Below are 15283 nucleotides of genomic sequence, written 5' to 3'. Positions count from 1 at the left end.
AACATTAAACTTTTGCTTTTGAGATGGAGCTTCTGTAGTTTCTTGCTAAAATACCGAGCTAGTTTAAACTGTTAGTTTCATCCACGATCTCTCCTCCTTTCAGGTTTTACATTCCTATATTTTACTGGACAAAAATGCTCTCATAAACTTTTCTTCAGCAACCTGGACATGTATGCATTTATGATAAAATACACTTGGGAAGGCTAAATTAAAACAGAAAGCAGTGTTTTTTTTAAAGCTTTGACCGCAGTTTTGCAAATTTGTTTACTTGAATTAGGATCTCCTGGAGCTCATTAGAAGGATTAGTGAACCAACTGGATCAGAATGACCCCAGCATGGTTATGATAAACAGTATTATCAATCAAATCATAAATAATTTCTTCTGCGTTAACCACCTGAATCTCCTCAAATCATCTTGTAAAGCTCTGTTCTTCATGTTCCAATAGACACATATCAGATATTACTTAAGACACCATTTCAGACATGTCCTCAAGCTTGCAGAAGACACAGCTGGAGGGGTAGAGTCTAGAACTACTTTCTCACATTTACATTCTGATTTTCTGAATCACAACAGAACACTTTCAGCCAGTAAGAGAAAAAGCCAGCAGCGTGTGTTCCAGAGTGGTGATGGGGCATTGCGGCAGCTGAGCAGATGTGGGGCCTATAAGCAGTTCTGAGCCCACTTTCTTCCGCTTCCTGCTTCCTGTGAAGCCTTGGCTCCAGGTCTGAAGAATGAAGGCCTCTGCTGTGTTAGCAGGACTCCTCGTGCTTTTTCTGTTGATCCGTAGTTTGGATAATTGTAAGAGAAAAGGGGGGTTCTGAAGGGTGGCATGTCAAGCAGTGGGGTGCTTTTTTTTATACCGTTGGCTTTGGGGTGAATATTTATGATTTGGTGATCATCTGCTAATACCTAACGGCTGTCTATTCTCACTGAGCTACGTAGTCATATCTGTGCATCTTTAACGCCGTGTTTTCTCTTGAATCCATAAGTGGCTTCAGGATGCTGTTATCTTTTTCCTTACTTGCCAAATATTTCAAGGTTCTTATTTGCTTTTGTGTTGGACATGCTTGTCGCTTGTCAGAAATACTCGTGCTGAATGGATGAGTCAGGAGGCTGCCCGGTGCCTTGGAAAGGAGGTTGCTTAGGTTCTGAGGACTTGGACCGTGCTCCTTGAGGGTGGGACATTGGACCATGCTCCTTGAGGGTGGGACATTGGACTGCACTCCTTGAGGGTGGGGCAGAGCAGTCTGCTGCTTAGTGATTCCTTTTTAGACCAAAGGCTCTCAACAGGTTCCTCCTGTGTCCTAATCCTGCTCAGCCACTTAGCAACATGACTTAAACGTAGTCATCTGAAGTGTGGGAAACTAATCAACTGATGTTAAATGGGTATAATGAAGAGTCCATGTTTAAAGACAACCTTAAATTTTTTTTGATCCACATTATTATGCTTCAGTTCAATTCAGTCTCTCAGTCGTGTCCAACTCTTTGTGACCCCATGAATCACAGCATGCCAGGCCTCCCTGTCCATCACCAACTCCCGGAGTTCACTTCAAACTCACGTCCATTGAGTCAGTGATGCCATCCAGCCATCTCATCCTCTGTCATCCCCTTCTCCTCCTGCCCCCAATCCCTCTCAGCATCACAGTCTTTTCCAATGAGTCAACTCTTCGCATGAGGTGGCCGAAGTACTGGAGTTTCAGCTTTAGCATCATTCCTTCCAAAGAACACCCAGGACTGATCTCCTTTAGGATGGACTGGTTGGATCTCCTTGAAGTCCAAGGGACTCTCAAGAGTCTTCTCTAACACCACAGTTCAAAAGCATCAATTCTTCAGCGCTCAGCCTTCTTCACAGCCCAACTGTCACATCCATACATGACCACAAGAAACCATAGCCTTGACTAGACAGACCTTTGTTGGCAAAGTAATGTCTCTGCTTTGCAATATGCTATGTAGGTTGGTCATAACTTTTCTTCCAAGGAGTAAGCGTCTTTTAATTTCATGGCTGTAGTCATCATCTTATCTAATCCTATTGGACAATAACCAAATTAGCCCCTAGAACTCAATAATATTTTATTTATATGAAGATAATATTTGTGGTCAAGCTTATGATGCCTAATTTTTATAACTGTTTCGTAGCCATTAAAAGGGATATTCTCATTTGCATATTATACTATGTTGCTTCCTTTATTAACAGTGAATTTCATACTAGAATTAGGAATCATAACTAAAGCTGATGCCTATTTTATTTTTAAACTGTGTCATAGAGTCTTAGTAATAAGGCGCCATTTTGCTGACTAGGAAATTGAGAATTAACCTGAAGTAGAACATGAGTATAAGTGACTTTCCTTACCAGATATCAGAAAACATTATAAGCCATGGTAATCAAATCGATATGATCTATGTAACTGCAGAACTGAATGTATGTAAATCACATTAAATAATGCACTATTGCTCGAAAACATAGTAGTGTTAATCGCTCAGTCGTGTCTGACTCTCTGCGACCCTGTGGACTGCAGCCCGCCAGGCGCCTCTGTCTGTGGAGCTCTGCAGGCAAGAACACTGGAGTGGGCTGCAGTCCCTTCTCTAGGGTCTCCCCCACCAGGCATGGACTGTGGGCCTCAGCATTGGAGGCAGAGTCTTTACCGTCTGAGCCACCAGGAGGATTGCTTTGAAAACAGGAAGCACATTTATTTTGAAGAGGGCCACGTATGTGCTACTTAGTGTTATTAATGCTGAAAAGGGATACCGTTTCAATTTAAAGGTAGATGTTCATTTGTTTCTCTAGACAGTGTGTACAAATTGGGGAACAGTTTTAATATGTAAAAAAAAATTTGTCAGATAAAGGGCACTTTTTCCATTACTGAATATCCCCAAGGTCCCATGTTCCAGTGAAAAACTATCAGAGCCTTGTCTAATTTAATGTTCGATTCCCAGGAAGTAGCTCCATTCCTTCACCCAATCCAGAAAAGGAAACTGAGTCACCTAAAAATTAAGTCATTCACCCAAGATTTCATGGTGGAATAAATAGAAATGGAACCAAGGCATTTTTTTGCTCTGGAACTAAGCATTTCAGCTAAGAGGCTGAACATTTTCTGAGCTACTGTTTAGAGATGACATGTAATCTGAACTGTTCCCTCTTTTTCTTCCACCAGTGTCTGTCACCTGTGCTAAAAACTGGCTCCAGGTCAAAGTGAGACGAACGCCATTTGTGGATGAGCTGCTATTCCAGGTTCACGAGCTCTTTCTCGGAGATGGCTGCCCCGTCACCACAGAGCTGCCTGATTCCTTTGAGTTCCTTTACAGTCTTATTACTTGTGGCATCAGGACTCACGTAAGATGAGTCATTATTTTAATAAGAAACAGTCTTTTCTTATTTGTGGGTATAACCCCAATTATTAACTCTGTGTAACTGTTTTTGTCGATTGATTTTATAGCTCATGTAACACTGTATGTTAGATGTTCAGTCACGTCCGACTCTGTGACCCCGTGGACTGTAGCCCACCAGGCTCCTTTGTCCATGGGATTTCCCAGGCAAGAATACTGGAGTGGGTACTCATTCCTTTTTCCAGGGGATCTTCCCAACCCAGGGATGAAACCTGGGTCTCCTGCGTTGCAGGTGGATTCTTTACCATCTGAGCCACCAAGGAAGCCCAACCCTCTGTCTTAAATTTTTGGGTAATTCTACAATAGAAAAAAAAAAAAGATAAAATATGGGATTTAAAAAACCAGGCATTCATTTTTGTCTGCCTTTTCCTAATACATTTCCCCTGTTTTTGATGGAGAGATTTTATAGTCTGTAGGGAAAAATCAAACCTGAAAAAAACATTTTATTTTGAAACAGCTCCACAATTTCCCACCCTTTTGTTGTGTTGATTTAAATATTCACCTAAAATAGGGGATATCAGGATAGTAACTGCTGTATAATTAAGAAAGAATTCAGTCTTCCCAGGCCAAAAGACTTGAGATTTCATTAGTTATTTTGAATAAGACGGATCCTGACGTGAGAAAGTTAGTGAGCAGTTTGTCAGTTGTGCAGATGAGCATTTTAGAAGCTTTAATTGTCTCATCATGTTTTACTGATTAAATAAACAGTCATGATCACGTACCAGACAGCTTTCTTACTTAGCCCTCATGTACCCCTGCCGGAAGATAGTGTCACACAGAGAGTGGGGCATCTGGGATCTGAACTGGGCACCCGTGCTCGTAGTCCATTAAATTATGTTGTCTCATGTTTACTGATTTTTTTTTTTATCTCCTCGATGTCAATGGAGATGGCATCTTGGTTTTCCTTTTTGAACCCACATCTGTCCTGGTTTAGTACCTGTGGCTTATGTGGAGTCATTTTACTCCTGGCTCCAGACACAGGAGCCAATCATCTGTTGCATGCTGTATTCCCAGCACCTAGAATAATGCCCAGCGTTTCGCAAGCACATGGGGTCACGAAGGTTGGAATGACTGAGTAACTAACACACACTCACATACAGGTGTTTGTTAAATAAAATGTAAGCATTCGGATATTTATGAAATGAAAAGGTCATGCCAGTTGTCAGTTTACGTAACTATAGTAGGGCAAATGTAACTAAGGAATTTTATGGGATTTATAGGGAGGGGATACACTCTTTTTCATTGAGATAATAAATGGTTAATCTTTAAGCAGATAAATGCTGAGATTTCTATTTGTCATTCATGAAGAGAGGTTCCTTCCAGAGGAAGGAAAAGATAGTAAGTTGTTGGGGAGAGAGCAAAATGGATATTTGACAGTGTGATTGCATTTCTATTATCCAGCTATTTCTGAAGCAGAATTACCTGGGGACTCCTCAAGTATATGAACAAATAAGTACCATTTGTGCCAAATTCAAATGAAGTTGAATGTTCCTCTTATGTAATACTGTCCCATATAGTGCTCAACCCTACGAATTCTTACTGTAGCCATGGAATATTAAAAAGCTTAGTCCTAGTTATTGTCACATGAACATTAAGTGCCAAAAACGGTATTTGAACCTGAGCAATCTGAATTACTAGCAAGCATCCTGAAGACTATACTTGCAACATGTTGAATTGGTATAACTAAAGTTGAAACATATATCGAAATATTGATCAAGACTAACTGCATCAGAGAGTTGAATATACTTTTTGATACTGGTAGTGTTTTCTAATTCTATAATATAAATATTTGAAATTATAACATATGATGCGTTGTATGCCTAGTGGTTTGCGCATCCGTGTAATTCACCATAACGGAGATATGGCTGTATACGTAGTTAATTGTTTTTCTTTAAAAATGTGTGTTAGTTGCTATTTATGACGGATGTACCATACTCTCCTTTACAAACAATAGCTCATAATTGGAGTTGTCAGCCATGCCCTGTGGTCCAACAAATCCAGCCAACTTCTTAATGCCTGTGAATTGACTTGCTGGAACATAAGCACATTCATTTAGGCAATATCTGACAGCTCTCATGCAACAATGTTAGAAACGAGAGTTTGTGAGAGAATATGATTCACAACGATGAAAATAGTCTCTGCTCATGTTTTGAAAATTTACCAATCCCTGGTATGGATTGAATGGTGGTAGTGGTTTAATTGCTAAGTTGGGTCTGACTCTTTGTGACCCCATGGACTATAGCCCACCAGGCCCCTCTGTCTGAGGGATTTCCCAGATGGGAATCCTGGCGTGGGTTGCCAAGTCCTCCTCAAGGGGATCTTCCCAAGACAGGATTCGAACCCAGGCCTCCAGCACTGCAGGCGGATTCTTTACTGACTGAGCCATCAGATCCATCCCATTTTATGAATGGTGGGGGGACCTTGCCCTGAAGTCATCAAAACTGTCAAAGTTCACACCCAGAGTAAGTTGCAGAGCTTGTTCTATAGCCCAGGTCGGCCTAAATCAGGCCCTCATCCCAAAACAAGTGTGGTAATTAAAAGTTGTCTGTGCAGACTCAATTGTCACACAAATACTATGTCCTTGGCACAACGTCAGGAGCTAGTACTTGGGTCTTTTAAAAATATAGACATTTTATTATTTAGCTCTGCTGTCCTGCTACTTTATATATTAAGGTAATGTGATTCCTATATTTTTCTAATTGTAAGTTTTAGTGTTTTTTTTTTTTTTGAACTCTCAGATTTAACTAAAATAACTACACATTTTTCCCCCTTCAGGAAAGCTCGTGGGGCATTCTCATTGAAAGCTCAGTCACATATGGATCTTTGTTTATAAACAGAGGAGGTGTCATGCCAGTGCTGTGCTTTGTTAAAAGGTAAGTCTAGCTGACCACAGACACTACTGTGTAACATGTTCCTGGCTGCCAGGAGTTCCTGATGGGTCTTAGTCAGGTTGTTACAAGACAATACCATGACTGGTTGGCTTACAGACATTCATTTCCCTAACCTCTTGAGTCTGGGAGGTCCAGGATCAAAGTGCTGGGCAGATTCAGTGTCTGATGAGGTCCCATTTTCTGGTCTAGATAACCAGCTGGGACCTACGGACTGTCACTGCATGGACTGTAGACCACCAGCCTCCTCTGTCCATGGGATTCTCTAGGCAAGAATACTGGGGTGGGTGGCCATTTCCTTCTCCAGGGGATCTTCCTGACCAGGGAATGAACCCAGGTGTCCCACACTGCAGGCAGCATCCTTACCATTTGAGCCACCAAGGAAGCCCCTTGTACAGCGAAGGGATATATATAAGGATATATACATATTTAATACTTTGCAATGACCTACAGGGAAAAGAATCTGAGAAAGAGTGTATTATAAATATAAACTGAATCACTTTGCTGTACACCTGAAACTAATACAACATTGTAAATCAACCATGCTTCAATAAAAAAAAAATCTTTTTAAAATTACCATCTGAAAAAAAATTCTTGTCTCTTAAGGTCTCTCTTCCTCCATACTAAATAGGCCTGCATGGAAAATACACTAGTCTAAACAGTCAATTTACATTGGGAGTGAGGTGACAGTCTTTAGTGTAGAAATTTTTGGTGTTTAAGGGATTCTTTTAAAACACCCTTACTTGGCTTCATAAAGAAGGGAAATCTCTTCCTTACTTGCTCACCATATTCTAGGAACTCAAAACCTTATCTCTCTAATCATTCCCTATAAACTATGGGTGAGACGATTGGAGATGACAAAGCTGGTTAAGCAGCTTTTTAAGAGTTTCTGGTATTTGATGCTTCTTTGGTCTCAGCTTTGGGTCACAGTAACTAATTCTGGGAGGATGGGCAATCCTAATTAACATTCTGTTACAAACTTTTCCTTGTGTTTTCCTGAAATAACAACCTTCCATTTCTGTGTAAGCTACTTGATTTGGCATTCCTCCCCTTACAACTCAGACCTGTATAATTTAGTTTCTATTCTTGCATTTCCAGTCATCACAAAAAGAGATAGTGAAATATATACCAGCCTAGTTTTTTTTCTTCTTTTTTAGAAATGATCCATTCACCTTTGGGGAAGAAGACATAGAAAGTGATAATGAAACATCTGGGGAAAACGCCCAAGGGCCAGGCAGACAGAAAAACACACCACCACCGGAAGCACCATCCTTGGAGCCCCCTCCAGGAATGCCATGCAAGTAAGTCATCTTTTGACTTAGTACTATAAATGCTTTCCAAGCCACAAAAAAGCAAAGGTTCAGTACATTGGTGATGTACACCACACACTGTGTACCAGGTATCCATGCAGATTCATTTAGAATTGTCTTTGTGATCATGAATTTGTGGTGATTAGGGTTATAATTTGTCTTACTGTTTCTCATTATTCTCTCAGGGAAAACAGTTTTGCCAGGAACACTCAATAGCTACTCATGTTATCAATCCCAGCCCAGCCAGAGGAAAAAGCCCTTCAGTTATAACATGGAACATATATAGGACAGAATTTAGAATTTCTAAGAATTGCCATTAAGATAGTACCTGATATGTTGTTAACTCTTACTAACCACATTTTGTCCTGGAAGGACTAAGTGCTTATAAGAGAAAACTCTTTTTAAATGTGAAAGACAGACATATTAATAGAATTATTCAAATGGCCTATAGCCCTTCGACTTCTCTTACTAACCACATTTTGTCCTGGAAGGACTAAGTGCTTATAAGAGAAAACTCTTTTTAAATGTGAAAGACAGACATATTAATAGAATTATTCAAATGGCCTATAGCCCTTCGACTTCAGCATCCCAGAAGGCACAGACATTGTGAACTTCTATTTCATGGATCTACTAATCATCTTGAATCAACATTTCAGATACTACTGTCATGTAAAATTCATAACTTTTCCAACAAGGGTCCATCTAGTCAAGGCTATGGTTTTTCCAGTGGTCATGTATGGATGTGAGAGTTGGACTACAAAGAAAGCTGAGCCCTGAAGAATTGATGCTTTTGAACTGTGGTGTTGGAGAAGACTCTTGAGAGTCCCTTGGACTGCAAGGAGATCCAACCAGTCCATCCTAAAGGAGACCAGTCCTGGGTGCTCATTGGAAGGACTGATGCTGAAGCTGAATCTCCAGTACTTTGGCCACCTCATGAGAAGAGTTGACTCATTGGAAAAGACTCTGATGCTGGAAGGGATTGGGGCAGGAGGAGAAGAGGACGACAGAGGATGAGATGGCTGGATGGCATCACTGACTCGATGGACATGAGTTTGGGTGAACTCCGGGAGTTGGTGATGGACAGGGAGGCCTGGCGTGCTGTGATTCATGGGGTCACAAAGAGTCAGACACGACTGAGCGACTGAACTGACTGGTTTCCTCTAAGTCCTTGTTAAACATTTCTTTCATCTTCTCAGTCCTTGTCTCTAGTCTATTTTTCTGTAACTCCATTTTGTTTTCAAGATTTTGGACCATCTTTACTATCATTATTCTGAATTCTTTTTTCAGATAGACTCCCTATCTCCTTCTCTTTTGTTTGATTTGGTGGGGCTTTATCATGTTCCTTTTTACTGGCTAAATATTTCTCTGCCTTTTCATTGCTGTGCTTGTTTAGATTGCTGTTTAGATTACAGAAAGCGTGCCCTTTCTGTGGGGTGGAAGTTTGTGGTTCCACTTTATTGTGGAGTCTGCTGCCTGTGGGTGGGGTTGGACTAGTGGCTTGTCAAGGTTTCCTGGTTGGGGAGCATTGTGTCTGTGTTCTAGTGGGTGGAGTTGGATCTCTTTTCTCTGGAGTGCAATGAAATGTCCAGTAGTGAGTTGTGGGGTATCTATGGGTTTGGCATGGAACAACAGACTGGTTCCAAATAGGAAAAGGAGTATGTCAAGGCTGTATATTGTCACCCTGCTTATTTAACTTATATGCAGAGTACATCATGAGAAACGCTGGACTGGAAGAAACACAAGCTGGAATCAAGATTGCTGGGAGAAATATCAATAACCTCAGATATGCAGATGATTCCACTCTTATGGCAGAAAGTGAAGAGGAACTAAAAAGCCTCTTGGTGAAAGTGAAAGTGGAGAGTGAAGAAGTTGGCTTAAAGCTCAACATTCAGAAAACAAAGATCATGGCATCCGGTCTCATCACTTCATGGCAAATGGATAGGGAAACAGTGGAAACAGTGTCAGACTTTATTTTTGGGGGCTCCAAAATCACTACAGATGGTGACTGCAGCCATGAAATTAAAAGATGCTTACTCCTTGGAAGGAAAGTTATGACCAACCTAGATAGCATATTCAAAAGCAGAGACATTATTTTGCCAACAAAGGTTCGTCTAGTCAAGGCTATGGTTTTTCCTGTGGTCATGTATGGATGCGAGAGTTGGACTGTGAAGAAGGCTGAGCGACAAAGAATTGATGCTTTTGAACTATGGTGTTGGAGAAGACTCTTGAGAGTCCCTTGGACTGCAAGGAGATCCAACCAGTCCATTCTGAAGGAGATCGGCCCTGGGATTTCTTTGCAAGGAATGATGCTAAAGCTGAAACTCCAGTACTTTGGCCACCTCATGCGAAGAGTTGACTCATTGGAAAAGACTCTGATGCTGGGAGGGATTGGGGGCAAGAGGAAAAGGGGACGGCAGAGGATGAGATGGCTGGATGGCATCACTGACTCGATGGATGTGAGTCTCAGTGAACTCTGGGAGTTGGTGATGGACAGGGAAGCCTGGCGTGCTGTGATTCGTGGGGTCGAAAAGAGTTGGACACGACTCAGTGAGTGATCTGATCTGATGGGTTTGGCATGGCTTTGGGCAGCCTGTCTTTTAATTTTCAGGGTTGTATCCTGCTTTTCTGAAGAATTAGCATGATACATCTTGCACTGGAACTTGTTGGCTCTTGGGTGGAGCTTGGTTTCAGTGTAGGTATGGAGACTTTTGGGTGAGCTCTTGTCTATTAATGTTCCCTGGTATCAAGAATTCTTTGATGATCTCAAGGTTTGGAGTTTACACTCCTACCTCTGGCTTTCAGTCCTTCTGCTACAGTGGCCTTAAGACTTCTCCATCCATACAGCACAGATGATAAAACATTTAGGTTAATGGTGAAATAGTTCTCCACAGCGAGGGACACCCAGAGAGATTCTAGGGTTATATGGAGAGGAGAAGAGGGAAGAGGGAGATAGAGGTGACCAGGAGGAGAAGAGGGGGGAATCAAAAGAGGAGAGACCAATCTAGTTAGTAATCAGTTCCCTAAGTGAAAATGGATACTGAAGATTAGATTCTTAAAGGTACAAAAATGATAGCAAATACAAAAAGCAAAGATTAAAAATCTAGAATAGAGGTTAGACTGTCAAAAGTACAATATAAAAAATACAAAAAAAAATCAATCACAAAAATTAAAACATATATGTATGAAATTTGCTTTAAAAATAGGGTCTTTTTTGGTAAGGTAATAGTAGGTTATAAAAGTGAAAATTAAAAGAGTAATAAAGAACTTAATTTTTTAAATTAAAAAATGATAATAGTAAAAATACACCTGGGAATTTCTCTGGACTGTGTGGGCAGTGTGGTGTCACTTCAGTTTCAGATATTTCCTTGTTCCAGCTTGTACTTGTTCTCAAGGTCTAGAGGTCCCCTCCAATGCACAGTCAATGTTAACTACAGGGTTTTAATCCGTTGCACCTGTCACTTCCCAGCTGTTCCCTCTTCTTTGTTTATTTTGGCTCTCTCTGTTTGCAAGCCTCTTCAGTGTCTAATTTCTGCCCTGACACAAGAGGGCGAAGGTGGTCACTTATTTAGGCTCACTTGTTCAGTTATATTGTTGGGAGGGAGGGACACTGCAAACAGATATCACTGGCGTGTTTATGTGGGGAGTGCTCCCAGTGTGTGGACCACACTGGGTTTGCCCCAGCTCAAGATGGTATGTGCTTCCCGGGTCTACACTGCTCAGGCTCCAGGTTTCTCTGCAAGGGTACTGTCCCAAGTGGGCCCTGAATTTCGTGCACATCTCAGGTCTAAGCTTCTCAGGTTCTTGGGTACTCCACAAAGGCACAGACCTGGTTGGGAATGTGTTTTGTGCCCTTCCCAGGTCCGAGCAGCTCAGGCGACCAGATGCTTGGCGAGTGCACCATCCCAGGTGAGCTGTGTGTCTTAATCAGCTCCCCGGTCCTGGCCACTCGGTTTCCCAGGTGTGCTGTGAGAGCACTGTCTCAGGTGTGCCGTGTGTCTCCTCTGGGGAGCTGATCTTCGTCTGTGACCCTCCTGGTGGGTGTCTACTGTTCAGGATCCAGGAAGATGTGGTTAGCAACTAGGAGCCTGCCCACAGTTTGGTGGAAGATGCTGTCTCTGGGGCCGAGATTGCCCCTCACCTTCTGGCTCTGGCTGTCGCCTGCCCACCCCTCTGCCTCTGGCTGGCTCTCTTTTGGTATTCTCTCATCCTTTGTTCTAATATGGGCCAGCCTAAGCGTTAGAGCCCTTCATGGGAAAGTTCTCTGTCTCTATTTTGTTTTGTCTCTCTGGCCATCCCTCAGTGTGGGCTGCTATCTCACCTTAGGTCCCTCAGATTGTCCTCAGGGCATTTAGGCCTGGTCCTTACCCTAAGTGTGAAGCCCACGCTTCCCTGTCCAGCCCCCAGTCACTGGTGGCGAACTCAAGCACCTGGGCTACTTCTCCGCTGGCTGTTGCAGTTAGAAAACTGTTTTTATTCTGTGGGTTTTTTTTTTTTTTTTTCCTCCCAGCTACGTTGCCTTCTGAGATTCCAAAGCTCCCCACAGACCTACCTATGAGAGGGTTTCCTACTGTGTGGAAACTTCTTATCCTCACAACTCCCTCCCAAGGACAGGTCTCCATCCCTAACTCTTTTGTCTCTCTTCGGAGAAGGCAATGGCACCCCACTCCAGTACTTTTGCCTGGAAAATCCCATGGATGGAGGAGCCTGGTAGGCTGCAGTCCATGAGGTCGCTGAGGTTCAGACACGACTGAGCGACTTCCCTTTCACTTTTCACTTTCACGCATTGGAGAAGGAAATGGCAACCCACTCCAGTGTTCTTGCCTGGAGAATCCTAGGGACGAGGGAGCCTGGTGGCTGCCGTCTATGGGGTCACACAGAGTCAGACACGACTGAAGTGACTTAGCATAGCATAGCATTTGTCTTTTTTATTTTGTCCTACCTCCTTTTGAAGAGAATGGGCTGCATCTCTGAGTGCCTGGGGTCCTCCGCCAGCATTCAGAAGTTGCTTTGTGGAAGTTGCTCAACATTCAAATGATCTTTTGATGAATTTGGGGGGCGGGGAGAAAGTGGTTTCCCCATCCTATTCCTCTGCCATCTTGGGCCAAACTCAATTTATAAATATTTATTAAAATTTATAAATATCTTAAAATTTGACATGTTATTTTGTGAAATTTATAAACATATAAACCAATAATGGCTATAGGTAAGGAATGCATTGGCTACACTTGAGTCATTACAGTATTTTACAGATATACCTCAGAGAGATTGAGATTTTGGTTCCAAACCACTGCAATGAAGAGAATTCTCCAGTGAAGTGAGTCACATGGATTTTTTGTTTCCTAGTGCATATAAAATTTATATTAACCCTACACTTTAGTCTATTAAATGTGCAATAGCACTATGACTAAAAATAAGTACATGTGCCTTAAATAAAAAATACCTCATTGTTAAAAAACGCTAACCGTCATTTGAGCCCTTACCAGGCATAGCAGTGACTAAAGATCACTGATCACAGATCACCATAACAAATATAATAATAAAGAAAAATCTATAGATACTGTGAGGATTACAAAAATGTGAAACAGAAATGAAGTGAGAAAATGCTGTTGGAAAAATGGCACCAACAGACTTGCTTGGTTTAAGGTTGCCACAAAGCTTCAATTTTTTTTTTTAAAGGTAATATCTGCAAAGTGCAATAAAATGAGGTATGCCTGTAATAGGTTCTGTGGTGGAAAACTGCTGCCCTATTTCCCAACTCCTGTAATTCCTTCCTACTTAAGCCACAGTGAAATATCTCAAGAACTTTTATGTAACAGTTTCTTTTCATTTCTCTTTTTTATTTTTAAAATTATGAAAGTATAATAATACATTTATAGGAGATTTGGAAAATACAGAACAAGGTCACATGTTGTTCCACTATGTATTGAAATCATACAGAATCTGTTCTCATCGCTGTGGAATTATGTTAGGAATCACTATCAGAAGCTATTTGAGAATAACCCACATACTTTCAGGTACAATGTGACATTTACCAAGAGAGATCTTTGACTCAGTCATTAAAAGCCTCAATAAAGTTAGAAGACTAAAAATAACTCAGGATGGTTGCAGAGAAGAAAGAATTTAAGTGCAAAATTAATACCAAAATCAGTGAAAGAAAGTGAAATTGTTAGTCGCTCAGTTGGGTCTGACTCTTTGTGACCCCATGGACTGTAATCCTCCAGGCTTCTTTGTCCATGGGATTCTCCAGACAAGAATACGTGCCTGGAGAGTGGATTGCCTTTCCCTTCTTCAGGGGATCTTCTGATCAAAATCAGTAATTAATATCAAAGATACTTTAAAAATTCCATGTATTTGGAAATTAAATGTCCACTTTTAAATCATGGGTGTATCTAAAAAAGCCATAACAAGGAAAGTTAGAGAATATTTGTAACAGAATACAAATGAAAAGAATTTACCAGAATTTGTTGCATGCAGCTGAAGCTGGTCAGTGTAACTAAATTATGTAAGTTTCTTATTTGTATGACCACTGTTTCTTTTCCTTCCTTACAGGAACAGTTTTTCTCTTGTTGGAGTATGTAATTTTTTTTTTTAATCCTTTGGTTTTAAGTGAAAGAATTAACCCTTAATTCTAGTGCATAAGACAGTGTTACTAATCCTGGTACTCTGGCTTCCTGAGGATTGCTCTCCTCTTACAGAGCTGAACTTAGTGCCTACAGAGCATCATGTGCCTTTTTAATAAAGTTCTTTTTAAAATGAATTTGTTCTCCTGTGCATGTTTATGAGAAATTTGGGGAAAAAGGAACTTCCCAGACTTTTAACTTCAGAATGGAAGCAATTTTTAAAAATGTTTATATATCTGAATAGTTTGTTCTCTTCTTTGAGGAAACCTGAGGTCCTGACTTGCAAGGCATTGCAGAGTTCTAGGCAACTGCATCTCGTGGAGTGCACAGGCTTGCTCATCACCTAGTGCTCTGGGTGGCAGTGAGTAATAATGGTTCTCTAATTAATCCCTCTGTCAGTTCCTTCCAATAATGCATGTAAAATAAGGTAAAATCAGAGGTCTCTTTGCAACTGTCTCAGAATAGTTTTCTTGTTGTTTAGTTGGTAAGTTGTGTCCAACTATTTTGCGACCCCATGGACTGGAGCCTGCCAGGCTCCTCTGTCCATGGAATGTTCCAGGCAAGAATACTGGAGTGGGTTGCCATTTCCTTCTCCAAGGGATCTTCCCAACCCAGGGATCGAAGCCAGGTCTCCTGTATTGCAGGCGGATGCTTTACCATCTGAGCTACTAAGGAAACCCACTGATAACCTGCTTAATCTTAACTATATCTGTAAAAACCTTTCACAGCAGTACCTAGATTAGGTACTGTTTGATTGGACAAACTGCTGGAAACATCTTTAGAATTCTTTCTAATACAGATACTAATTAACTCTAGATGAAGAAAAATACAGGAGTCTTCATTTTGAAAATTCAGAGACATACAGAATAGATTTAAAGATAGCAGATTTGAGACTGCTAGCCTAAGAAAATCCTATTTGCAAAGTTGGCCATTAACCTGGGAACGTGGGTTTTGGGAAAGTTCCCACGGCCTTCACTGGTAAGGGGGCTCAGCATGCCTGAACTGCTTGTGCAAGATGTTGACAAGTACTTGTTTTGGGAACTGGAGTTTTGGCAGGTGCTGGCCAGAGGATGGTTAGGT

The 15283-nt window shown here is 41.3% G+C and overlaps 1 protein-coding gene across 6 annotated transcripts; it reads left to right on the top strand.

Moving 5' to 3' along the window:
* Nucleotides 1-641: 641 nt before the first annotated feature.
* OOSP4B (oocyte secreted protein family member 4B) lies at nucleotides 642-14340 on the top strand. Of its 6 annotated transcripts, none has more exons than XM_044929055.2 (7): nucleotides 642-799; nucleotides 3154-3332; nucleotides 6161-6258; nucleotides 7431-7574; nucleotides 11442-11489; nucleotides 12833-12897; nucleotides 14133-14340. In XM_044929055.2, exons 1-6 carry the CDS (start codon nucleotides 733-735, stop codon nucleotides 12894-12896), a joined length of 600 nt encoding a protein of 199 aa, XP_044784990.1. In that variant the 5' UTR covers nucleotides 642-732; the 3' UTR covers nucleotide 12897; nucleotides 14133-14340. The 6 variants fall into 6 exon arrangements, with proteins under 6 accessions (XP_044784990.1, XP_044784988.1, XP_044784992.1 ...); XM_044929053.2 differs by having other exon boundaries at nucleotides 12823-12897; XM_044929057.2 differs by lacking the exon at nucleotides 11442-11489.
* The last annotated feature ends 943 nt before the right edge of the window (nucleotides 14341-15283 follow it).

Source organism: Bubalus bubalis, chromosome 16 (genome assembly GCF_019923935.1).
Source record: "Bubalus bubalis isolate 160015118507 breed Murrah chromosome 16, NDDB_SH_1, whole genome shotgun sequence".
Classification (NCBI taxonomy): domain Eukaryota; kingdom Metazoa; phylum Chordata; class Mammalia; order Artiodactyla; family Bovidae; genus Bubalus; species Bubalus bubalis.
The sequence above is the reverse complement of the archived record's forward strand: the minus strand, read 5'-3'. Positions and strand labels throughout refer to the sequence as shown.

What these genes read in the sequence shown, in the direction of transcription:
- OOSP4B (XM_044929053.2), top strand. Translation starts at nt 733, where the DNA reads ATGAAGGCCTCTGCTGTGTTAGCAGGACTCCTCGTGCTTTTTCTGTTG. An exon ending in GTGCTGTGCTTTGTTAAAAG is followed by an intron (nt 6,259 to 7,430) that starts GTAAGTCTAGCT and finishes CTTCTTTTTTAG; the next exon opens with AAATGATCCATTCACCTTTG. An exon ending in GAAGAGAATTCTCCAGTGAA is followed by an intron (nt 12,898 to 14,132) that starts GTGAGTCACATG and finishes CCTTCCTTACAG; the next exon opens with GAACAGTTTTTCTCTTGTTG.